At 40.7% G+C, this 27,363-nt stretch overlaps 1 protein-coding gene across 4 annotated transcripts in view; it reads right to left on the reverse strand.

Moving 5' to 3' along the window:
* The window catches only part of arhgap32b (Rho GTPase activating protein 32b), a 134,000-nt gene that overhangs the window by 86,402 nt on the left and 20,235 nt on the right, over positions 1-27,363 (reverse strand). For 3 of the 4 annotated variants that reach the window (XM_046868562.1, XM_046868560.1, XM_046868559.1), the window contains exon 2: positions 4,514-4,627. In XM_046868562.1, the coding sequence (XP_046724518.1) occupies positions 4,514-4,602 (89 nt within the window). In that variant the 5' untranslated portion in view covers positions 4,603-4,627. Of the gene's footprint in view, positions 1-1,366; positions 1,625-4,513; positions 4,628-27,363 lie in introns of those variants that run through there. The other variant, XM_046868563.1, reaches the window with a different exon arrangement.

Below are 27,363 nucleotides of genomic sequence, written 5' to 3' on the forward strand. Positions count from 1 at the left end.
CGTACACAGGAGATTACGAGACCTTCAGAGTGGTGCTCTCCTTCTGGTCAGTGTCTCACTCCAGAACTGCGAGGAAATGAAATCCAAGCCGGGCCACACACACGGAAACATTCTAATTCGCTGATGCTGAAAGGCTTTAAGAACAGTAACTGTTTAAAACTGCAACAAAGCTTTCATTCCGATCTCTCTCACACTCCCACACACACATCCACACACGCGCAGTCTCCTTTCCTGAAATCCATCTTTAAGGGAGGTTACCTGAGGACACCCGGGAAACGGTTACGATCTGATGTCACGGCCAAAAGGCGTCTACAAATCCTGACCGCATGACAATTTTCAAATCACCTCACTCCGAGCCATAGCCATCAAGCATTTGCGAAAATGATATGTTTTAACAGCTACGCTTAACCTGCCATCATTTAAGCACCCAGGATTTCAGCTACGCGAAACTGAAACGACTGGTCTGCCGAGGCGTTTTCCACCGGCGGCAACGTGGAAAAATGAGAGCGACAAAGAAAACGGAAAAGGAAAAAAAAACGGAGATAGGAATCTTTCTGTACTGTAGACCCTTAAGGGGGTTTCACTCCTTTTTTTCCCTGAAAGTAGAAACCAAAAGAAAAAAATGAGGCTTATTTTTCAGATAAAAAGGATACACCTGATGCACATAACAGGATACACATAAGACTAGCATGATAAGTATAGATACATATATACACACACACCGTAATTTCCGGACTATTAAGCGCACCCAAATATAAGCCGCACCCACTGAATTTTACAAAGATTTTTATTTTGAACATAAATAAGCCGCACCTGTGTATAAAAGTAGCCTACCAAGAAAGTCATTGTTCACTGTCTTCCTCCTTCTTTTCCCAACAATTTCTCTTGGGAGTTTATCTGTTGGCATCGTCATGCATTTAAAAATCACCATCGGTGTTAGCTTTTCTCCCAATGCCATGCAGCTCAGAACAGAGGTGCGTTTTTTCATGCTCGGTTGTTTTCAGCGTGACGAATGATTCGCATTTCCTGTAGACGGTCTGAGTAAAAGGGCGGGTTCATCGTCAGAGGAACCTCATCCATATTTATGATGTGGTGCGGCCCGATTCAGTGGGAGCGCATCTGATTTAATATAAAGAGTTTCATTGGTTCACCTGAACCCGTTCGGCAATTTCATTGGTCTAATGTTATGGGGTTCAGTTTTTTAGCTTGAAGTTTGTGAAACCGGGAAAAACCCAGGAAAAATCCATAAATTAGCCGCTTCGTTGTTTAAGCTGCGGGGTTCAAAGCGTGGGAAAAAAGTAGCGGCTTATAGTCCGGAAAATACAGTACATGTGTGTGTGTGTGTGTCCCGTAGTTCACAACTTACGATAGAGATGTGTTCCGATGTCCCCATCATAAGTTGACACATGGCCTAGTCCACCAAGGGGTCTTAAAGAATGGTGATCAGTATGAGGGAAAATACTGTCATTTGTTAATAATTTGCCAAACTACATTACATAATTTAGTAAAACAGAGCCATTTACAGTGCTGTAATGTATTTACAGCATACACACAGATCTCACAAAACATTTTGACATTCTAACATTATGAGCGCTGACGTGAATAACACTGATTATCTCTTCATCATGGCAGCTGTTAGCGGGTGGAAAATATTAGGCAGCAAGTCAACATTTTCTGCTCAAAGTTGATGTGTTAGAAGCAGGAAAAATGGGCAAGCGTAAGTATTGAGAGAGTTTGACAAGGGTTAAATTGTGACGTCTAGACGACTGGGTCAGAGCATCTCCAAAACTGCAGCTCTTGTGGGGTGGTACTGGTCTGCAGTATTCAGTGTCTATCAAAAGTGGTTCGTGGAAGAAAAAATGGTGAACCGGCCGTGGCTCATTGATGAACGTGGGGAGCGAATGCTGCCCCGTGTGGTCTGATCCAACAGCGAGCTCCTGTAGCTCAAATTGCTGAAGAACTTAATGCTGTTAACGCTGGACAGGTCAGAACTGTTTTGGCAGCAAAAGGAGGACCAACACAATGTGTTAAGGTGGTCATAATGTTATGGCTGATCTTTATATATAAAGTGACCTCAAACTACTAAAGACCCTCATGTTTCTTGTCCACATCATCCTGGTTTTGCTCCAGATTCTCTCATACCCTCCCACCTCCCATAAATGCCAGTAGGTGGACTGTGATAAGTGTTAGGTGTGATGGAGTGTGTAAACGGTGCACTGTGATTAACTGGTGTCCGGTACAAAACCTTAAGCACCAAAAAATACCTCACGATATATAGAGCAGGGGCCCCATAAGCTACTGTACCAACAGCTAACTATTCAACAAAGCGTAGCAGTTGTGTTATATCCTATCCTGGTAATCATTTAATCATTGATTTATTCAGGATCTTCCCTTCTTTCAATTCCAAATAGTTGGTTAGATTTGATAAGAACTTTTCACTATACGGAGAAAAGTTTGTCGACGCTGACAAGAAGTTTCATATGTGCTTTTTTAAACTTCCAATATCACATTTAGTTTTCCATTTGCTGTTATAATTTCCTCCACTCTTCTGGGAAGATGTTCCACTAGATTTTGGGTTGTGCTTGTAGAGATTTGTGCTCATTCATGCACGAGGGTGTTAGTGAAGTCAGATACTGATGTGGGATGAGGAGGCCTGGGGTGCAGTCGGCGCTCCATTTCGTCTTTTACCACTTTGTGTTAAACCGTACGGGGGAAGAACCGCATAAGTCGAGTGTTCCGATGCTTTTGTTCATGTAGCGTAAATTCGCCTAGAATCGCTTTATCTCATTTCGCTCGCATTTGCACCCTGATATTTATTGCTTTATTTATTTATTTTGCAAACGCACGAGTTTGGCGGATGTTTTAATCGCGTCTCGGAATGTCGGGATGATTTTAATATCGTGCCAGCTTAGGGAGAAAAAAAACATGCCCGCCGCTATGCGAGTTCCATTAAATGTACCAGACATTTTATATTACATAATGAGCTCCCTACTGATAGGCATTTCTGCTCATGCAGCATGGGGCTTTAAGTGTTGTGGTTAAAATATACCAGGATTGCATTTGCATAACACTGTTTTGAAGGCTGGAGAAGCATAATTAGAAACACACCAGCGTATTATAATTATCCTCAATGCAAATAACGAAAGCCTATGCGTTCCTGGATGTGTTGCGTCACCTGCCAGAAGGTGGGAAAAGAAAAAAAAAACAGGTCTAATAATCTGTAAATTACAGTAAGCTCTTGTGGCACCGAGGTGCATTAGTATGCTCTTCACAAACCGCTATAGGTTTATGTCATAAACCACGTAACTCCTGCGTTTCCGACGCTTGCTTCATCATCTAAAGGATGCCCCCGAAGTCTGAGCCAAGTCCTGGAGACCATGACGATAAGATGCACGCTGAGCGCGTTGGCAGAACCCCAGCTTTTAAAGAGGCCTCCTGGCATCGCTTTGGGTCACTGTACGCGACAGGCCTGAAAAACTGCTACACTGCCCTTTCCCTCCCCCCCGAGCACACGCAGGAGGCATATTGAGGATTCCCGAGAAATTTCTGAAGCTGGTCTTGTTCCTAGGATGAAAAGAAAGCACCCTTTTATTTTACCTCTGTAATGTTGTGCTAATATCTAATGTATGCTAAGCCGTGGCTGCCATGGCAACCCCGTTCCGAATGAGGCAGAGCAATATAAAAAAATAAATAAATAAAAAAAGTGTCCGGAACAATGATCCCTTGAACGCTGACAATCCCTGCCCCTCCGACCCGAAACCGGTGGCGGGAGGCAGATCCTGTGAAAGGGATCCGACGGCGTATCTCAGAGAGAGTTAGTTCACGCTGCGAAGCTCCGCGCAGGCACTCGTGAGCGCTCTCGTGGTCATGTGACTTGCACACGGAGCTTCAGATGTCTGACGCTGGGAGTGGGTGGGTGGCTTGCAGTGCACCGGCGTTGCAATACAGTCAGCGTGTGTTACGAGCAATTGCCTAAGCTGTAGCGCATGCGAAATATGGATACGGGTGTTGTAATGTCACGGAATTAGGCTCGAAGCCTACGGCTTGGTTGGTGATGTCCCTGAATCGGGCTCTGACCCATAATCGACCCTGAGAATCCCGATTTTGCTGGACGGTCGTGGAAAAATCGATGACAGCAAGCCACGTCTGCATGGGATGTTCCTCCACAAGCCAATACTTCAGACATCTTTCTGAAAAAACCTCGGGAGAGAAACCGGATCTACTGTATAGCAACGTGCCAGAAATGTGCTCATGCATAATGACACACACACACACACACACCCACACGCACGCACATACACTGTTAAAGCCCCCTGCTCATTCTTATATATACTCCTCTAAGAATATCTTCATAAATGGAACATCAGGGGAGATGAGACGCAGCAGAGCACATGCTCGTGTTCACACACACACACACACACAGCTTGTCCAACTGCCACCCAGCAGCATCCTCGTTCAGAGGTGAGAATGACCCTTGCGAGGCTGCGTGGGAAGGAAGACGTGCAAGTCTTACCTGTCAGAGATGTCATGACTCCCTGTAGCTGTGAACAGTCCTAGCGCTGTACTCCCCACCGCTGCAGCAGCCCCGCTGCCTACCTCCATGATACTGACTCACTGCAGGAGCAGCCTGCCAGAAAGAGAGAGAGAGAGAGAGAGAGAGAGAGAGAGAGAGAGAGTGTGAGTATGTGAGCGTGAGAAAGCAGGGAGGGGGAAGATAGAGAGAGAGAGAGAGAGAGAGAGAGAGAGAGAGAGAGAGAGAGAGAAAGAGAGACACAAGGATAAGCAGAGTCGAAAAGACGTAGGGTCACAAATGCACAGCAGTAGCACAAGAAAATATGAAAAGAGAGAAAGAAAACAATCTGACGTTTCCTTCTCGTCTTTTCTGGCACATTTAAACCTGAGATTTACTCACGTACCGTGGTGTTAAATAATTTGAGTCCTAATAGAGTCGGGTCACGGTGATAAGAACCCGAAAGGAACCCTTTCTTTGCAAACAGGAAAAGTCATCATTATGGCATCATCACGTGGCTTGCTTCACTGCTACGCACCTCGCGTTAGCCGATGATATAATTCAGTGTTTTTACGCAACAGAAATGAAGGCGATGCGAAATGATGTGGCCTTGAAATCGATCCCTGAATAAACTCGCTTCGTTTTCTTACAATCCTATAAAAGGTCGATGAAAAATAATGAAATAAATGTTCCTTGACAAGCATATGATGATTTGAAAGATACACCGGTCAGGCATAACATTACGACATTATAACATGAGCGCTGAAGTAAATAACACTGATTATCTCTTCAACATGGCAGCTGTTAGCGGGTGGGAAATATTAGGCAGCGAGTGAACATTTTGTCTTCAAAGTTGACGTGTTAGAAGCAGGAAAAATGGGCAAGCGTAAGGATTTGAGTTTGATTAGGGGCAAATTGCGATATCTAGACGACTGGGTCGGAGCATCTCCAAAACTGCAGCTCTTGTGGGGTGATACTGGTCTGCTGTGGTCAGTATATATCAAAAGATGTCTAAGGAAGGAACAGTGTTGAACCGGCGACAGGGTCGTGGGCAGGTCAAGGCTCATTGATGCACGTAGGGAGCGAATGCTGCCCAGTGTGGTCTGATCCAACAGACTAGCTCCTGCAGCTCAAATTGCTGAAGAAGTTAAAGCTGTTAATGCTGGACAGGTCAGGACTGGTTTGGCAGCCAAAGGGGGACCAACACAATATTAGGCAAGTGGTGATAATGTTATGGCTGCTCGGTGTATATGATTCCTAGTGGAATTTTATGTGGCGAGAACACAGATGAATTGATTGAGCTTATGAGTCTGTAAAAGAATGTAGAATGGCCACATGGGAAAATTCCCTTTCATCCCAGAACATTTGGCACCAGAACATTGCAACTACGAAAAAAAAAAACGGTCGACCGATTCATCGGTTTTGCAGATTAATTGCCACCGACAGTTGATTGCTGGAACTATCGCCTAGTGGCAAAAATCCACACAGATAGTTTTTCCGTGTTGCGTCCGTTGATGGAGCAGCCGAGGAGGCCCGCTCACATTAAGAGAGTGGCCCCTAGAGGCGCTGTACATAAAGCTCTAAACCTCTAAATTTATTATTTATCATTTATTAATTATATAATTGTATTTATTAATGAATTAATAGAAATCAGAACTACTTCACATGAAGTGTTTGTGTTTTTATCCGGTATCCGGTATAAAAGCCTATCGGACGATTAATCGGTTATCGGCAAGTTCAAATCCACTATCAATAGACCACTACTGTGAATCGCATCGGCCACTGGTCCACCAACGTTTCTAAGGATTATCCCTAATTCATGTCATTTTTTAAAATTCAACATGTTAGTGGAATTGATCCTGATTATTATAATGAATATTATAATAATATTATATTATGCATTCAAATCCCACAGTTGCCTCACAGCTGCAGGATCCCCAGTTTAGTCATGAGCTCAAGTTACTGTCTATTTGGAACTTCCCATGTTCCTCGTGTTCACCAGTCTGAGTCTCCGTCTGAAGACTGAGGTGAATCGCTGAGTGCTACAGATATTACTTCATTATCAAAGAAAAGGGACTCTGACCTATGTTTTATAGGATATCGTTTCAGTTCTACGTTCTGAAAAGTTTGTTCATCATTTTTACAAAAAATAAACGTTTGTTTATTCTTTATTTCTTTTTTAATCTTTTTCAAAAAGGAAGCAAGTTAAACTACAAATAAAACGCAGCAGATACTACATCAGGGGGTAAAAGTTGACCAGCAATAGAATAACCATCTTGGCGTATTTTCCACATCATGCCGTGTTGCCAGGATGGACTCGATTCCATTGTGTCATTGATGGATAAGATGAATACTATCACAATATAATATTGATAATCAAAAACAATTGATTTAAAAGAATGATGGAAAAATCCTGTAGTACTGGACCAGTGGCCAATGGGATCCACAATTCCAACGTTCTGGTGCCAAAGGTTCTAGGATGAAAGGGAATTTCCACATTTGGCCATGCTACATTCTTTTACAGAAGAGACTTATAAGCTCAGTTTGGTTTCACTGAAGAATCTCTTCTATGGATCGAATTTCACATCATGTTGCTGCACGCAGGTTTGCAAAAGGTGACACCGTTTTGTTCTTCATTTCCTGTGGAACCAGCACTCAAGAGGTGGAAAGAATGCTTTGATCATGCTTGGCTTGTTTTTGTATGAGAACGTTTTTATGCAAGCAAACTAGCAAATGGCTTTCATAGGACAAACCCCCCGAACAGGAAATAGCACGACAGATCGAACCAATGGGGTCATTCAGCATCGCAGCGCCATTAGATTCCAAACCTAAATGGACTTCGCAATGGTTTACTTAAAGCGAGGGGAAAGAAATCTAAACATAAATGGGGTCTCTACAGAAGCCCTAAGAGGCCATGCATCATATTTTTTTCTTTGTTGTTTTCTCCTGATCTCATCATAACGAGTTGTTTTGTTGTGATCACGACTCAACTTTCTTGTGATCTCGAAATAACACTGATGATCGGTACTTTAATTTTTCGGTATGTTCATAACTATAACCACTGATGGCAGCGTTGACGTTTTTGGTTAATATGCGTGCTGCTGCGATGATGCTGCCTCCTGAACATGCCTTTATGCCGAATACACAGAAAAAATAAATACTGATCACGCGGAAAAAACGTTCGTTATGTCGAGATCACGTGAAAAAAAAGATATAAATGCATGGCCTCTTAGAACTTCCGAAGTCTCTGTTCTCGTTCTTGCTCATTGTTTGCTCATAAACACACGATGCACTTCAGCACTTGCTACATGGTCTAATTACAGCGACAGCAGCAGGTGACTGGCAGCCTGAATAAAAGGCAACCGCTCATTAATTTAAAGGAACAAAACCTAAAGCCCACACAGCATTCATCTGCTTCCTGTCAATGAGCACGCTCCGAGGCGGACGGGGCAAACGAAGAATGGCAGGCGGAGGAATGGAGGAGGCATCAAAAACACCCACGAGCGATATCCAAAAGCAGCTTGTCATCCACCTGTGGGGGTTGGGGGGGTGGGCGGCGGTGCCGTGACCCAGAACCCGAAATGCTCCAGTGTGGCCGATTGCAAACACCATTCACAAACTTTTACAAATGACTCAGCAAGTGCTGAAGTTTGGCTGATGGATAGGTCTGGCCTAATAGTGTCTCCTGCTCGAGTGAGCCGGCCGTGCCTCAAGCCGGCTTTAGCGCATTAAAGGTGTAGTGCGTCTTATTGCAGCAGAATTCTCAATTCAGAATGACTGCCTGACACATTACGTTGACACACACACCCACACACACACACATACGCGTAGAGCCAAACGGAAGGCATGGTGTCACAACCGATCAATCAGTGACCACAAACTAATGCTAGAGGCAGCGTCAAGTATCAGAGCGTGTTAATCGGCAGCCGTGAACAAATAGGATTGCAGGTATGAAGCATATTCTAGTGCACACTCATGCAATCTGAAAAAAAAAAAAAAGGATCACAGAATGTTCTTGTTAGGGAGTGCCAATCACAATGCCACCCGTGTGTCCCAAAGCTGCACCCTTGGCATGCTCCCAATTTCTGGGACCTGTTCAAATACGCTCACTGCAAGCCTTTTTTTATATCGGCGGAAAACGATTTGTACTGGGTACGAAATACGAGGTGGCATCAAAAAGTATCCAGACCTGCCCTGTTTAAAAAGAAGTACCTTTTTTATCCACGTCTACACACTATCACCTTTAAAAGGATGGTGCTTCCTGTGACTGTGCGCGCAGCCTTGTGCTGCCATCTGTTGGCGTGTTACAAAACTAGTCTCCAAACTTTTCGATACCACCTCTATGATAAAAATATTTCGTTGTAGCTATAAAATGCACTATGTGGCCAAAGTATGTGGACACCTGACCATCAGAGCCATGGGATGGTTTTCTCCACCCTGTTGGTGTCTTGCATATGTCTTTACATTAACTAGGAGACATAACCCTGTTCCAGCATGACAATGCCCCAGTGCATACAGCGAGCTCTATTATGACATGGTTTGCTAAAGATGGAGTGGAAGTGTGTCACGAGGGTCCTGTACAGAGCCCTGAACCGAGCCCAGCTTCAGATTCAGTTTTTTGCTAAATTGGAAAGCCAGGTCTCGTCACCTAATTCATGCTCCCGGCCACGTTCTCTAAGGCTTTCGGAAGCTGTGATTTGGGATTGTTCAAAAAATCATTTACTGAATTATTAAACGAATGCTTCTCTTCTTGAGGTTTTTTTTCCTCTCAAATTAGACACATTACACTGCTTAAAATATATATTTTTAAAAAATATATATATTTATTTCTACTATATGGGTAATTCCATAATTGCCAGTCCTTTCATTTCACTTGTATAAATATGAATGTAAAGATTAAAGATATTTTATTGGTTTAAATTTACAGCATTTTAAACATGGGTAAACTGCCCTTAACCAAATAGTGCACATTTTAATAAAAACCTGAATACATTAATAAAACATTTATAAAACTTTACAACAGATGGATAGAAGTATTTGGACACCTGACTTTTCCAACCATATGTGGTTCTTTCCTAAACTGTTACCACAAAGTTGGACTTGACCCTGTGCATAAAGCCAGCTACATGAAGATATTATTTTCCTTATTGAAAACCTTTGGGATGAATTTGAACACTGACTGCACCCCAGGCCTCCTCACCTACATCAATACCTGACTTTACTACCCCCCTTGTGGCTGAATGAACACAAATGTCCACAAGCACACTCCAAAATCTAGTAAAACATCTTCCCTGAGGAGTGGAGATTATTATATAACAGCAAATAAGCACTAAAGGTGGAAAAGGATGTTCAAAAAGTACAAATGTCCCTATAGCACATACAGCCATTCCCAGTGAACTGTAACTGTACTTTAGCATGAAATATACTTCAGAAAATGTAGCATTGATGTATGAATTGATTTAAAATCTCTTACATGTGTACAGTATTCCCTTAATCCTGAACACACTAAAATATTGGGAATATTCCATAGGTCGCAAGTTCAAGAGGAAACTGCACAAATAGGATTTGTAGAATTATAGATTACAATTATTTGTTGGAAAACAAAAAAAACTAATCAGCAAAATCAAATATTCTTAATGTACTCAGCAGGGATGCTAGCTCCTGGCTAATTCTGTTAGTTCTTTCCAATACTTGTTTCTCATTCAAGAGCAAAATGCAGCCATGGTCAGCAGTGAAATCACTCATGTCGTTTAACGTTATAGTCAACCCCCAGATAATTAGATGCTCGGAAATTCTCATTTGGAACCTAACTAACAGCAAGTGGCGTATTATCTTAATATTCGCGGGAATCCACGGCGAAACCGAATGTTTAGGAACGTTAGGAATAACATTTTGAACTATGTGTTCGGTCAAATCCTGTACACAAATACGTTCATAATGTGACATAATGTCTAGATGAATTCACTAAGGTACCGTAGGGGGTGCGTCCAAAATTCGCGAGTTTTCAGAACTTTAGAACGTATCCGCCGCGATTTACGGGGAACCACTTTATATAACAACCTAAGGATCTAGGTATCTCAATGAGTGTATCGCCTAGTGTATCTCTATAACTGACGCCACTGCAATCGACATCTTAATGCATAGCCAACGATACGATACAGTAAAGAAACATATGAAGCAGCTACAGATGTGACGATACGATTCATCTCTATTGTGATGCAGTGCGATCCGATTTCGGTTTGATTTGACACAAGGCGATTCAATGCAATATTGCACATTATGGTACAGACGGTTCACTTTTTACCTCTGCCATGTTAATCTAAATTCTGTAAAACTGTTTAGTGAGGAGAAATCGATCTACATATAAAATGCTGGTCACACTTTATTGGTCGCTTTCTAAACAATAAAAATGTAGCACATCTACTAATAATTATATATAAATAAATGGTTTATTACCGATGCGAATCTGTGAATCTTTTCGCCCCTATAACAAAGTGTTTCTGCATTTAGTTCCCTCCATCAGCCATCATCAGTAAGCACTTGTAAGTCACTGCCGATGTAAGAACCCATGACTGTAGTCCGGCCCTACATTCTATTAAAAACCAGTGATTAGATGACAGGGTATTTGTTTAAGTGAAAATCGGCCCTCTGGGAAACCCTGAGAGCGGCGTGACGGCGGTAAAAGCTATCGAGTCTCTGTGCTGTAAACCTCCATGGAGCCAGAGTCTTTCTCTCAAGTGTTTAGTCATCGCTCTGAAAGGCAGCTCTGGTCTCTGCGTCGTTCCATTAAGCTCGCGATTACTCATACCTGATATTACGTGGCGGATTGTGGTTCGGCGGAGAGTAAATATGATTTAAATTGCTGTGCCACTGCTTAATTGACTGCATGCAAAAGGACTGAAATCTGGACAAACATCTCATCATCCCATATCCAATCACCACCTCTTGTCTCTTTGTGACTGCGTGGGCTTTCAGTCTATTATCACAATCAGTCCTTTTTTCTTTTCACTTAAACAGAATAGTCAGCAATGTGCTGAAGGGTGAAAAAGGAAACCACCCATTCACTGGCAAACTGAAATCACAGACATAAGCAAAGTTCTTCACAGATACGAGCAAAGACTAGTTTTTTGCTATTCTTTTTTCCAGACAGTGTCTATAATGCATGATCTGGAATATTCTGGAGTAACAGGTTTTGTCTAGTTGTTTGGTACAGTCAGGTATTCTAATAATAGTAGCTAAAGTAATTAAACAGCCAACTGACACATGACTGAAAGAGAAAGAAAGTGAATATGAAACCAATGACAGATTGTTACTAAAACTGCAACTATTTTACAGAATGTTACTAAAATCTTTACATTTTTGGATTAATTGATGAGCTGGGTTCTTTCTAATCTATAATTTATTAAATACTAAAGGAGATATTAGACACTAACATTTCTAAAACACACTCATTTCCTCTGATACTCCATTTTGTTCAATTCTAAAGAAGGCAAACATTTATAGAAAGAAATTTGTTAAATAAATTAACAAATAAATATCCCTGGACTGCCTCAATATCTTATACACTACAATCCTAAATTCATTCAGTGCACACACAAAATCAACTATTTCTGATGTGTGGAATTGACTCCAAACTCCATAAATCAAAAAAGCAATAAGTCAAATCAGTGAACCGAAAGCGTTAAAATGACGAAAGGAACATGGACAAGAGTTGATGACACCTGACCAAAAGTATGGAATGCACTTTTTGAAAATCCCATTCCACATTTACTCCTTCATTGCTGTTATAATAACCTCCACTCTCATGAGAAGATGTTTCACTAGATTTTGGAGTGTGATTTGTGAACATTCAGCTACACGGGGTGTTAGTAAAGTCAGGTACTGAGGTAAGATGAGGAGGCCTGGGGTGCAGTCAGCGTTCCAATTCATCCCAAATGTGTTCAGTAAGGTTGAGGTCATAGCTCTAGAGCAGACCACTCAAGATCTTCCTCTTTAACCCATATACGCCATATGTTCATAGCTCTAGCTTTGTAAACAGGGGCACTGAAATACTGGAACAAGTTTGAGCCTCCTAGTTCAATTGAAAAAACCATAGGCATAACCATAGACATCCTATATAGTGTACCTCCAACTTTGTGATAATAGTTTTGCAAAAAACACACACACTATATGGACAAAAATATTGGGACACCTGACTGTCAGCCATATGTGGTTGTTTCCCAAACAGATTTTCGAATTGCATAGGACGTCTTTAAATGCAGTAGAATGAAATTTTCCCTTTGCTTGGCAGTGCATAAAGCAAACTCCGTGAAGATATGGTTTACATGGGTTGGAGAGGAAGATGTTCTGCTATACAGCTCTGACTTCCACACTACTGAACACTTTTGGGATGAATGTGAACGCTGACTGCACTCCAGACCTCCTCACCTCAGTTGCCTGAGTTGTGTCTGAATGAGCACAAATCTCCACAAGCACACTCCAAAATCTAGTGGAACACCTTCCCAAAGGAGTGAAGGTTATTATAAGAGCAAATTAGTACTAAATGTGGGACGTGATGCTCGACAAGCACATACCATACTTATGACCAGGTGTCCACAAACATTTGGCAACATAGTGTATGTACACACACACACACACACACACACACACAGGTTCTATGAATAAGAAACAAATACTGACTAAATGACATTATTCCGCACACAATGTGGCCGTTAGTTGCCAAAGCAGACACAGTGGATAAAGCATTGCGTGTTGCCATGTCAACACTGTCACACTGACAGCCTGTAGTAAGTGTAGTAACAGTTTCAGTGTAAGCAAACTATTGCTACAATTGGAATTTTAGAAAGCAAACACAAACAAATGGAGTGATGCAACCAGTGCTGTCACAAAATATCAGCACTCCAGGACCACCAGTTGGACCAGAACTGACTGTTGTATAACAGAGGAAAATACATATAATACAGAAAAAAAAGAACATTTTGAATAGTTTGGCTAGTCCCACTCATCACTGCATAATGCAAACGTTTGAGAACAGGTTCTGCAATGCGAAAACCTCTATCTGGAAAACCCAGAAGACTAGGCTCATCATTTATTTTTCGACTTGTCAGACTGATTATAAATTTTTAAACAATACGAACTTCGATTTATTTAAGCCTAAAGAAAAGCAGCATCAATTTTTTATTCACGGAGCAGTTCGACTCTCAGGGTTTTATTGAGCACCTCAAAACTATCTTAATCTGCTCGCTCGTGAAAGGGGGATTGAACACGTGCTTTGAATTCAGTTGAATCCTCTGGGGCCTTCATTAGTCAAACCTAATGGCTGAACTGTGCGTCCATATATTTAATGCTACCTGTGGGATGGATCAAAATAAACAGTTGCGTAGATTCCACTGTGAATAAGCAAAAAAACAAACAAAAAAACAATGTATTATGTGAAGCGTGATCCAGTTGTGTTCACACCATTATAATTTAATTTGAATGTCTTACCTGGTTTTCCCACACCAGTTAGTGACAAACAGAACATCTACACATTTGCTGGCGTTACTGATGTCACTAAATCGATTAAATCCTTGTTGAGTAATAGAAATGAGTTTTCTTTTTGCCATAACGAAAGTGGTTTTCTTGTTATCGCAACAATTTTCTCGAGAGCTCAACGTAAAAACCCCGTCTTTTTCTCGCCGTATTTGTACCATGAGAAAACCTCACGCCTTGTGAATGTTTCTGGTGTAGTATATCATGGAGTAAACGTTGGCGTCTGAAATTTCTATCGGTTGCTAATTTCCCGACAGCAAATATAGACTTGATCTCTAGTTTGAGTGAATCCCTGAACGGAGTGAAAGCGAACGCGAGCATCTATGATGCTGTGATGATGCTGATTCGATTTCGGCTTGGCACTAGCAGGCGTCAGTATCTCAGGGTGAAAATGTTTCTTAAGCTAGTGGTATTTCCCCACATATTTTATTTGTGTATGAAAGGCTTTGTCCAGTCTGTGCCACCAGTTTGTTCATAAAAAGTGTTTTACTGTGATGGTACACAAAGTACACAAACCATGGAGTTGAGGTAAAGAAGAGATACACTGAGTAAAATATGTAAAACTTAAGTTTCCAAAGTACTAGGATTTATTATGGCTTTGATGTTCCTTTTATCATTGTGACTCTTAATCAACTCGGTTTATGTGAAAAGACTCTTATGTTACTCTTAGCACACTAATCTATTAATACTTTGCAACTACTTAAAAAAACTGAGGTAAACGAGGCCATGGGTGTTGTGGCGAGTTTAAGTCAAGAGTTTCTTTTATCATTTATTCCTCTCAAAATGTTCTGCTGTTGAACTCTACACTGATTGTTGGCTTGCTGCTTGTTTAATCGCTCGTAAAATAAAAAGGGACGACTGATTTTGCAAATTGCAGTTGAGTAAAAAGATATTTGAATTTGAAATCTAGTGAAATAAAAGTCTTTCCAAATGGAAAAATTACAGTAAAGTACACATATGAAAAAGCTGCTTTAGAACAGTAAACAATTCCATTTACTTCGTCACTGTCCACCACGTCTCCATCCGCCATTTTAAGCGAGGAACGCTGTCAGTAGGACAGAATCGATTGTGGTCTGTTACTGCATCGCTGCTGAATCGTCCACGTTCACGTCACGAAACTCAAACCATTTGTTTCAACACCCCTAATTGTCACCAGACCTTAAATGTGACCTCAGAAGTCGTGTATAATAAAAACAAAGCTTTCTTGTCTAGCCAGAAGCATTTTGGAAACAATTGCTGTGGAGTGATGAAGTAAAAATGTTACCCTAACGCCACAATTACCGAGGGTATGTTCGGAGCAAAAAGAAGTTTCCGACTGTTCGGCGTGCATGTGGCTCTATTCTACTTTAGGGTTTTGTGGCAGCAAGTGGTGAAGGAAACACTGCAAGGGTATTTGGAAGAATGGATTTTGGTAAATGTCAGCAGATTTTAGAAGCAAATGTGACACAATCAGTCAAGAAATGGAGGCTGAAAAGAGACAGGCTTGTACAATACAATGATTCAAACCTCGAGAGAAAGAAAAAAAACTGAAGCTCAAACTCTACCAGGAAATACTTCAGGAAATGCATGGATATATCAGCAAAATGTTCACAGTCAAACCTAAACCGTCTCATTTTCATCCCAAATGAACAGTGTGACAAATTAGCCATCAGACTAAATGCAAACAACTTCATCTGTGCTATAAAAATCGCAATAAATAAATGTATCTACCTAATGGGGAAAACAAAACAAAAAACATATGATTCATCCACATCCGCAGCAGGCAGTCTGAATAAGGGCGTTCCAGCATGACCTTCTATTTATAGACACAATCACTTACTTTGACTTTGACACCAAAATAAAGGTTATGCTGATGAGCGAATGTGTGCTTTAAAAAAAGCTCTCAAACGCTGGTAAAGAAAAGCTGAAGCAATATGCATTGCCTCTGGCAGAAAAAAGAAAAGAATGGCATACCAGCCTGTGCCACCTTGCACTGTATTACATGGTCAGAGTATTAACAGCTTTGAAATGAACTCCATATTCAACTCCTGAAGGCGTATATAAAATGTCATGGGTATAACCTTGTTGGCCTGAATCTTTTTGTGCGCCACAGGTTTTACCTAAAAACCCACACGAACATCATGAAGAGAAGAGCAGACACTAATTAGGGCGAAATGGGAATACGGTATCAGGTGAGGTTACAATATTGACAAATGCGACGGCTCAGAGTTTAAATCGGAGACATAAAAATGGGGTTGCAAAATTCTAGGAATTTGCAAGACTGGAAACTTTACTTGAGAAATAACAGGAATTAATAGGAATAAACTGGGAATTTTACAAAATTGTAGGTTAGCCTATAACAGGGAATTAAAATGTAGTTGGAAAATAATCTTGAACCAAATTTAATGCCATTTTAGTGGAGTTTCTGGCCACACCCCCTACATACACTGTGCATTGCTCCATAACATAACATCATTTATTGAATCCAGCACACGAAATAAAGTCGAAAAAATGTCCATTAAGGCAAGACAAAATTGGCATTTATTTAATTAGTTTGCATGCATGTCATCTTATACAGTTCATATCAATTTCCCCAAATCTCAAATTAATTCCCATAAATTCCTGGCAAATTTCCAACTTGGAATATTGGCCAAATTCCCCAGATAAAGTTCCCATGAAAAGTTTCCAGAAAGTTTTCAACCCTTTGCAACCCTACATAACGCATGTGTGTGTGTGTGTGTGTGTGTGTGTGTGTGTGTGTGTGTGTGTGTGTGTATATATATATATATATATATATATATATATATATATATATATATATGAATGTATATATGCAAACTTCTGCAGAGGAAACTTCCAAGAGTTCTTCTAGGAAAGAACAAGCTTAACACTTTAAAGGTTTTGCCTTCATTAAAGCTTGTTTTTAATGAGTTCCAGTAAACAAAAGGCACACCATGTGCTGTAGAATAGAAGGTGGCTATAATTCCCATGTGACCAAGACAAGTCAAATAATCAGACAGCAGGCATGTTATAGAAAATAGGCAAGAAATGAAACACAGTGGGGTGTGCTGTTTGGGAAAATGATCGATGATGGGGTTTTGTGATGCAGTGATGAGTCACTGTTCCCACCACTTCCACTTCCCGCCTCAGCTGAATATCGCACGTTGTTCCTTCTGAACCCAGTGGTTCGCAATAATTGTTGTGAAGTCGCCCTGCTTTGCACATGTGGCAATTCGCCCTGCTTAATCACATGTATTAGATAAAGTTATACTCCAAAATATGCAGAGTGGATGCACTTCAACATTAGGGGAAAGAGAGAACCACTGTCCTAATGTACACTAGCTCTTTTTTTTATTTAAATGAAAGTATTATGAACTGTATATCAGATAAAAAGGAGATAATAACTATTACATATATTATATTGGCTACTTCCAAACCTAGAAAGCAATGTGATAAATAGAGATAGGAGAAATAATGGTGTCTGAGAGTCACACAGGCCTGCATTGTTTTAGCATGAAACCAAACAATGCAGCTTAGATGCAGAGTAAGAGATGTGGCCTCTGTGTCCATCAGTACCAGTAGAGGAAATGTGGTCACTGGGTTCACTGGTTGTACTGGAGGAAGGATGTATGGCCACTAAGTTTATTAGTTGTACTGGAAAAGAAAATTATGGGACTGGTTTCATCAGTTCCACAAATGGCGGGACTTATTGTCGTTGCAATGAAGGAAGGAGGTATGGCCAATGGGTTGATCAGTTGCACGAGGGGAGGGAGGTATGGCCACTGGGTTTTTTGATTGCACTTGAGGAGAAAATTATGATCACTGGGTTGATCAGTTGCATTGAAAAAAGAAAGTATGGGCACTGGGTTGATCAGTTGCACTAGTGGAGGGAGGTGTGGCCACTAGGATTATTAGTTGCACTCTAAGAAGTTATGGCCAATGTGGTTATCACTTGCACTGGAAAAGAGATGTTATGGCCACTGGATTTATAGGGTTGAACTGGAAGAGGAAATTATGGCCACTGGTTTCATCAGTTGCAATAGAGGCAGGACTTATTTGTGCAGGGTTTATAGTTTGCAATGAAGGAAGGAGGTATGGCCACTTGGTTGATCAGTTGCATTGTAAACAGAAGGTATGGGCACTGGGTTTATTGGTTGCACTGGAAGAGGAGTATGTCACTGGGTTTTTTGGAATGTATAAATAAAGCACATAGTATCTTTTGGACCGGTGTCTATAAACTTTTGTTCAAGGTGTTAAGTCAATTTCACTTTTAGGCTACATCTAAAAGCATTCAAAAAGCGACATTTTTATTGACAGTGTGGACGGAACTCCAAACCGAAGAAAAAAAATATGCGTTTTTAAACAAAAACATATTAGTGTATTTTGACCTGTTATTGACGAGTGTACAAATACAACATCCTACTCAAACAGCCCTTGATCACTCCAGGGTTCGAACTGGTTGCTTCCTGAATGTGTTACAGAGAAATGAAGATGCTGGGTGAAAAAGGAAATCCACAACTTAGAACATGACAGGCTACAAAAGGGCATCTTCTCCTTTTTCTACAAAGGATTAACAATGTATGCGGATCTCCAGTATTTTGTTGAAGATGCGTTTAAAGCACAAGAGCTGAATCTCATGCATGATGTTGACCACAGCGCTGCTCTGAAGGGCGAAATCATCAAGCTGTCAAGCTAGCCTCTTGTTGAGCTTTTACATCTGTCAAACTGAATGACCAGACAGGAGGATTTAAAGGCCATCGGCAGCTTTCGTTGCCGGTTTTATACAGAATGGGATAAGGAAAGTCTGTTTCAGATGTGACTCTTTTGTTCAGCACTATGGCTGACCAAAATAAAAACAAAATAGTATTAAAACACGCTAATTGTTTTCAGAGTTGCCTCTTTTTATTTACCACTGGGGAACAATGTAAACTAATAACTGAAGTAAACGATACAATGATCCCATTTGGTAACAAATTTTATGGTAAAAACATACAAAGGAACAAAACCAAAAAGCTGAGACTCTTACTGTTACAAACCGCTAACATAATGCAATACATTTGACGACATTTAGCAGACGCCCTTATCCAGAGCGACTTACATTCATCTCATTTATACAACTGAGAAGCTATGGGGTTAAGGGCCTTGCTCAGGGGCCCAGAAGTGATAACTTTCTGTGGCTTGAATTTAACCTCATAACCTTTGTATCCAAAGTCCAAAGCTTCAACCACTAAGCTGAACAAGATGGTATTATATAAAGGAACTATGAACTATAAATTACTCTAAATTATAGTAACATTTTCTTTAAATCTAAACTAAATTTCATGGATTATTTCTTAATTAATAATAAAAAAATTTTTTAATAAAGATTTAACCTGAGACTTCACAGCAAAGTGTAACAGTTTTGTACATTTCATCCTGCTGTACAATCATTTGATCGAGGCAAATATCACACCATTAATCCAGTCAGCAGCAGTCATTAGGGTTGCACAAGCCAGTGCACTCTTAGTGCTATGGATGCGATATTTGCTTTGAAAATGTTGATGGAGAAGTACAGAGAAGGTCAGTAGGAGTGTTGTATGTATTGTATGTGGAAGTCTGGTGTGGCAAAGAAGTATGTGAGGGTTGTGCAGGACATGAATTAGGACAGTGTGACAGCAGTGAAGTGTGCCGTAAGAACAACAAACTGGTTCAATGTGGAGGTTGGACTGCATCAAGGATCAGCTCTGAGCCCTTTCCTGTTTGCAGTGGTGATGGACAGGTCGATAGACGAGGTCAGACAGGAGTCTCCATGGACTATGAAGTTTGTGGATAATATTGTGATTTGTGGTGAGAGTAGGGAGCAGGTTGAGAAGAGCCTGGAGAGGAGGGGGTACACGCTGAAGAGAAGGGGACTGAAAGGCAGTAGGAGTAAGACAGAGTACATGTGTGTGAATGAGAGGGAGGGTGGTGGAGTGGTGCGGTTGCAGGGAGAAGAGGTGGTGAAGGTGGAGGAGTTCAGGTATTAAAGACAGGAGGGGGAGCTGGAGGTAGCAGAGCTGAAGATTTTCATTAGGAGTGATGAGGATGGACAGGATTAGAACTTAGTTTATTTGATACACCGTGCATGTAGGACATTTTGGAGACAAAGTGAGAGAGGCCTGATTGAGATGGTTTGGACATGTGCAGGGGAGAGACATGGGTATATCGGTAGAAGAACGCTGAGGATGGAGCCACCAGGAAGGAGGAAAAGAGGAAGACCAAAGAGGAGGTTTATGGATGTGGTGAGAGAAGACATGCAGGTAGTTGGTTTGAAAAAGGCAGATGTAGAGGACAGGGGGGTATGAAGACAGATGATCTGCTGTGGCGACCCCTAATGGGAGAAGCTGAAAGAAGAAGAAAAAGAAGATAGCCCTGCAAGAACCCCAGCCTAATTAAAAGCGACACAGCTAGTGAAGACGACTTCAAAGTGAGTGAGGGCTGCCTTGAAGCAGTGCAATTCCATTATTAATGTAACCACATTAGGGAACACTTTCTGGCCCAACAACTGGTCAGATTCTGTCTCTGCCAAGCCTGCAACCAAGCAAACACATGAATGAATGAATAAATGAATGAATGAATGAATGAATGAATGAATGAATGGCATTAAGGGTCACATTTATGCACAACAAAACTGAGTTTGGGGCCTCCTGGCACTGCATGGTCACACTGAACAGATGACTAACCAAAGCACAAGATAATGTCATTTAGAGAATGCTTTAGTATTACAGTATACTACCACAATGACACAGTACTAAGAAATAATTTGTATTATAAAATCGTTTAATCAAAAGTTAATTGAAAAAAAATATTAACACACAATTTAGAATCCTGAATCTGTAGTGTTGTCCCTGACTAAGAATTTGGATGAATCAGAATAATCAAATCTTGGCTATAGTCGACTGAAAGTTGAATCGTGTGTGTGTGTGTGTGTGTGTGTGTGTGTGTGTGTGTGTGTGTGTGTGTGTGTGGGGTTGGGACTTGGGGGGGTGACGACGACACCAGGTAGTCAACAAGTGGGTTAGACAACTTTTATTTGCTTTTACACACAGCACACAGAAGAACTTTCTAATAAAGCAACCAAAACTGGGACGATGCCATTTTATCTTTTCAAAGTTGAAATAAAAGGCGGTGTATAAACATTTGTAAAACGAATACTCGTTTTAAAACCACGATGCACCGAACATCACACAACGATATAAAAGAAAATGTATAAAAATGTTTGGATGGATAAACCTAGAAAATAACAAATAAATAAAAATACTGCAGAAAGGCCACACTGCAGACAGGATTTGCATTTCACATTAGAGGTCAATCGATGTTGTTATTTTACCAATACTGATAGCTACGTTGGATCGTACTTGCCAATCCCCGATTTAAATAAATACTGGTTAAAAAAAAAAAAAAACATAAAACTCTATGTAAAATAGTACTGAACTTTATTACAAGAATATATAAAAAAAAATAAAAAAATAAAAGTACTGATTCATGAAAATGTGCTAAAGGAAATAAATATGAAAATATGAGAACTACTAAATATAATTACATAATTAATAACTTAGTAATACCAAATATAATATAGCGCTCTCCGTGCAGCATGCAGTCTCGCATGCAGCACGTGGCGTCAGTGATTCGCCTCTAGAGGCCACTCTCGTAATGACAGCAGGCAAAAGCCGGAAAAACTACCAGTACGGATTTTTGCCGATTGCCAATAGTGCCAGACATCAGCTATCAGTGCAGATTAATTGGCAAAAACAATTAAACGGTCTACCTTTTATTCACGTTGGCAAATGAAATGAAATTGTGAGTGCGTTTTAAGTTCAGCGCGACATCGATGCACCGAAAAACAATAAAAAAAGATTACATTTGAACATAATATACCCTTACAGACTCTCCCAGACCTTGTTAAATATTTACCCGCAAATATGGGTTAGGGTCAGGAATAATCAAAATGTAAACTTAAATCTGTCATGGGGTTTGGATTTATTCACATTCCATTAAAAATATTTATTAAAACCTTTTTCTTTTCACATTTTTATTGACAGCATTATTATCACATTAGGTTGTATATAAACTTATTGGGAGAAAACTGGTAGTTCTTTATGATATCAGACACTGAGCACCCCCATATAACCAAAATGGCATGATCCTTCTTTCATGGCACCTCGGTAAAGATTCAACTAGTTGAATTGGTAGTTGAATCAGGCTCCTCCTATCGAAGCATTGAATATTATTATACTATTGAATACTACAGAAAAATTGAACAACTATGTGAAGAGATTGAAGGGAGAAGGACAGAGCTACTTTGTGAATGAGTGTCCCTTCACTGAAAAAAACATTTAAAAAAAAAAGCTCTTTCGTTAGATCCCAGGAGGACAAGTGCATTCTGATTGCTAGAGCACGAAGCCAGGACCTCCTCTCCATTCTACTCCTGCTCTCATCAGACACAAGTGTTTGGTCTCGCCTTCAAAACAGCACTGACCCTAATACCGCGAGTAGCACATATTCATGTGGTAATTTATAGAGGGACGGCAAAGAAATAGGCCGCAGCCCTGAGGACTGCATCATATCTCTGTGACGAGACCGTCGTGCATGGAGTGGGTTTCAAATAGCAAAACCTATTCCTTCAAGTAAAAAAGACCCACAACACACACAGAGTGTACACCCGGTGCCACTATCTCTCCCACACACTGAAATTAGACTGTATATGCGAACCGTGTTTAAAAGAAAGAACAGTTATTACACAAGGCCAGCGTTTGTTTGTTCTCTGAGGACTTGATTTGCTCCGACTGGTCAAAACCTTTCCAACAAAAACTGGGAAACATCGTTGTCAGGCCACAGCAGTAGCGACCTCCTGAACCATTTGTAATGCTTAGTGAACGTGTAATCAGTCCTGGTAGGGCTCTGAGCAGCTTCATCGAATATGAATGGAAGCTATTTCGTATGCAGCATTTATTCTGAACCCTGATATGCTCACCTCCTCCTTTATTCAGGACTGGTGTGGACCAAAACCAACCTGACTGGAGTTTTAAATTCAGCATAAATCAACTCCCCCTGGCAATTTACTGATCCGAAATAAAGAATAATAAAGCACTGTCTTAGTATGGCTATTAGAGAAGATATATTTTCATGCAACTCAATGAAACATTTGGAACCAATTATGTCTGTGGAGAGACAATCAGATGCTGCGCTGAATCAACGACAAATATCAATATATCTGCTTTTGGTTTTTCATAATTTAGATGCAAAAAATACTTTGGAATCGGTGCAGGTTTGAAACTGAGTGCAAGAAAAGAACCAAGTACCATTCAGAAAAAAAGCAACATGTCCAGAACTTATAGAAACAGAAAGTCTTAAGTTAAAATCCCAGCACCACTAAGCTGTCACTGCTGGGCCCTTGAGCAAGGCCCCTAACTCTCCACTGTTCAGTTGTAAGTCACTCTGAATAAAATCGTCTACCAAATGCCACAAATGTAAATGTATGACTGAGGACGGTGCGATTTGCATCTTGATGCATAGCCAACGGTACGATAAATTAAAGATACATGTGATGCAAAATGATTCACCCTTATTACGATGTGGTGCGATCCGATTCCGATTTGATTTAACGCAATGTAATTCAATTCAATGGCAAAGATAAAACAATGCTATGTAGGGCTGAAATGATTCCTCGAGTAACTTGAGTAACTCGAATACAAAAAAGCATTGTCCATTTAACTGCACACAGAGAATTGTGTTTCCCCACAGACCATTATTACTGACGCCCCACCTGTTAAACTCTGGACCGTTCTTGGGGTCTCATTTATAAACGTGACATTACAATTCAATGGCAAAGATAAAACAATGCTATGTAGGGCTGAAACGATTCCTCGAGTAACTCGAGTAATTCGAATACAAAAAAGCACTATTTAGTCCATTTAACTGCACACAGAGCATTGTGTTTCCCCACAGACCCTTATTACTGACGCCCCACCTGCTAAACTCTGGACCTTTCTTGGGGTCTCATTTATAAACGTGACGTACGCATAAAACGGGGCTAGAAACGATCACATGCCACTTTCCACGCAAAGGTTGTGCATCTTTGTAGCCAATTTCCCGCCTTGCCTTGTGTCTTTTCACACAGGCCACGGAGTTTATTTACAGGTGCGCACTTTCTCCACACAAAGCTTTTTTTTTTGTAAATCACAACCTTTGCGTAAAAAAAAGAGGCATGAGCATGTTAAGGGTCCAAACAGGAACCCTGGTCCTGGTCCACAGGCACCAGTTATTTCTATTTTGCTTCAATCATTTGCATTTTGTTACTTTCCCAAGTGCATAATTTGCTTATAAAAACAGAAAATAAACCAGAACAGAACAAAAGGCAAAAAAACACAACATAAACCCCAAAGTCCTGATTATTAATTCAAATAAAACGGGCAGAATAAGTCTACAATTCAGCATTATTTACAGAAAGAGCACTTCCCCACCCGGGGACGATTCAACCCTGAGCTCTGAATCACTGAGCCTTTCTATTTCACACCATAATGCTTTTGATCAATAGATAGAAAACTCGTGCTATGTGAGAAGCCGGCAGGGATGACGCAGTCCTGTATTTCCGTGGTGCTGCTAGCAGCTGCTGGTTTACCTGCAAATATGTCGTATTTCCCCATCAGGCGATGACTTCTCTGTGTTTAGTTCGGAAATCTTTGGTGATCTCGCACCGCTGAACCTGGCGGAATTATGAAGAAATGTTGTACATGCTTTGACGAGAGTAAACTCCAGTGTCCCTGCTTCGGTCGTTGGGTTGCTGAGTCCGTCCCTGCTGTCATGCAATTCGACACTAAATCAATGAGCATGAGGCCATGAGGAATTCTCCTTTACTGTCCCTTTCCTCTCCCTTAGCAATCTGATCTCTAGTGCTTAAGCCTTGGCGGTAAGGGCATCCGAGCCGTCCTTCCTGCCTGAATTCATTCCCAACAGCAGCCAATGGGCAAATGACCACAGGCCATGCCTTTGCTGTAACCACCTTAACAGTTGTCCTTTTATTACAAGCCATTGGTGCATTAAAGCTTACTAGCACAATGCTTGACTCGGCAGATTTGAATTCTGTGCAACTTCTTATTGATCATGTTGTAATTTGAGGATTTCTTGTACATTACTGCTCTACTGATTGCCCCAAACGTCCTCTAGTCTTTCACTGGCTATGACTTCATTTTTGCTCCCAAATGGAAATGTAAGATGTTTGACATTTCGGTGAACATCAGGAGCGAATGTCTTGCCTGGTTGCCTGGCTTTACGACCCTTAGACGTCGCGTTCGCTTCTCTGCACTGTTCTGCACAGATGCGGATTGCTTAAGGAAAGACACTTGTATTGTAAAAGTAAGACTGTGCGGGAGAAAAATGGACGCCGGCAATTTAAAAGCACTCTGGAGATGTGATTCATGGCTTTCGTGTCTACAAGAGGGCGTCTTACACGCTGGTTAAAGAAATATAGGCTGAGATGATAAGGGCATGCTGATGCTAAGGATCTTGTTGGAGGAAAAGAGTATCTAGACTATAACAAATCTAGATTATTTGCTCGAACGGAAAGTAGAATATTAGAACACGGATCAAATGTTTCTTATGAAAGCTGGTGGACTGAATATTGATTCCTGGTGCCTAATAACAAATCAATACAAATCTAAAAGTCTAGATGAGCAAAAAACTTTAAATATTGCTTCTACTATGATACTACTAAGCTGACTCGTATTAAATGAAAGAAAATGCCACTGGAGTGCTGACAGTTTCTGATTTCGTAATCAGAGACGTACAAGCGAAAATGAAGAAGGTTCAGCCATGGAGAAGCTGTGGGAAAGATATAATACTGTCCAATGCAAAAAAAAACAACAACAGGGAATTAACCACATCTGGGCATGGTCTTATTCAGAATTAATCAGAGATAAGGAAGTTTAATAGGGCTGGACATCAAATAGTTTATATTAATACCTCAAAACTAATTCCTTGCATACAGTTGCATCTCCCAAAGTGTTTAATTTCTCAGCGATTCGACAATCGCTGATGTAATGTATATTAATACACAGTCTTATGACATGTGTGTAACATTAATAACAGAAAAAAACTGTAAAAACATCCGATCTGAATTGTAGCTGCCACTACCTTCTATTCTGTGGTATAAAAGTCCAAATTTAAGGTGCATGTTTAATTTCATACATCTAAATATCACCCTTTAAACACAGAGGCGTGGAAGTAACTAAGAAGAAAACTGTAAAGCAACATTTGCCCTTCAAAGGTGTCCAGAAGAATAAAAGGGTAACCAATAAGAGCAGCTGAATCATCCTGACAAAGCCAGAAGTGCCGGTCAGTGTTTGTGTTTCTCTCTCTGGTAACTGTAGCAATGAAAAAGCAAAATCTCTTGTAACACAGTTCCTCTATTTAAGTGTACTGCCATCAGGATGCTACACTCTCCCAGAGATCTGTTGTTTTGTTCTTAAATCCGAGCAGGGATTAACCACGTATAAAGGCAGCGCAGAGAAAAGCAGCTCTGTGGGAGAGGCTAAAGAAACCCGAAAGCCTCCTTTGCAATCGAAGCTGTTCCATTTCATGAAGGCTTTATAACGACTAGCTGACAACAGCTCTGGTAGCGAAGACGATATATATGAGAGAAAGGAAACTCTCGTTTGATTTTCCCCCATTTCCAGAGTAACGCAAGGTTTCTTACAGCGAACTCAATGAAGAGGACTTCGTGTTCCCGACTATTCATGAGTCACATGTCCTTCGCTTGACCTCGCGATGAGAAAACATACAATTGTTAGATTAGAAGAAGAGCCGAGGATAAAACTCGGCAAACAGTGGCGGTGAAGCAGAAAAGACCTTGAGAGCTGGAGATTTAGATAATTAGATATTTCAGCAATGCTGTATGTGAAGATTTGGGAGTCGTTTCAGAGACAAATCTCTCCCCGACCCCCCCCTTCGCTTCACAGAGAGAAAAATAGTCTTTCTGATGTTATAAGACCAGGCATAATTATATCACGATCGCACGCAGGTGGACTCAGTTGGTACCTTCGTTTTCCCATCGTCACGCCGACGTATGTCTGAACCGTAGTATGCATATTTTCTATTTTTATTCTATATAGATTTGTTCCAATGTTGCATGACATCTTGCACTATATTGCACAAATACTTCATGCATGTCAGTAGAGTCTCGGCAGGATTATGTAAAATCCTGGCCACCTTTTTTTATTTATTTTTTACTTTATTTTGTATTCATTATTATTATTATTATTATTTTTTTTTTTTTTTTTTTACAGTATTTTGTTTGTTATTTATTTCCTATTGGAGCACCCAGGAGA

The sequence above is a fragment of the Silurus meridionalis genome, chromosome 15 (assembly GCF_014805685.1).
Source record: "Silurus meridionalis isolate SWU-2019-XX chromosome 15, ASM1480568v1, whole genome shotgun sequence".
Taxonomy (NCBI): domain Eukaryota; kingdom Metazoa; phylum Chordata; class Actinopteri; order Siluriformes; family Siluridae; genus Silurus; species Silurus meridionalis.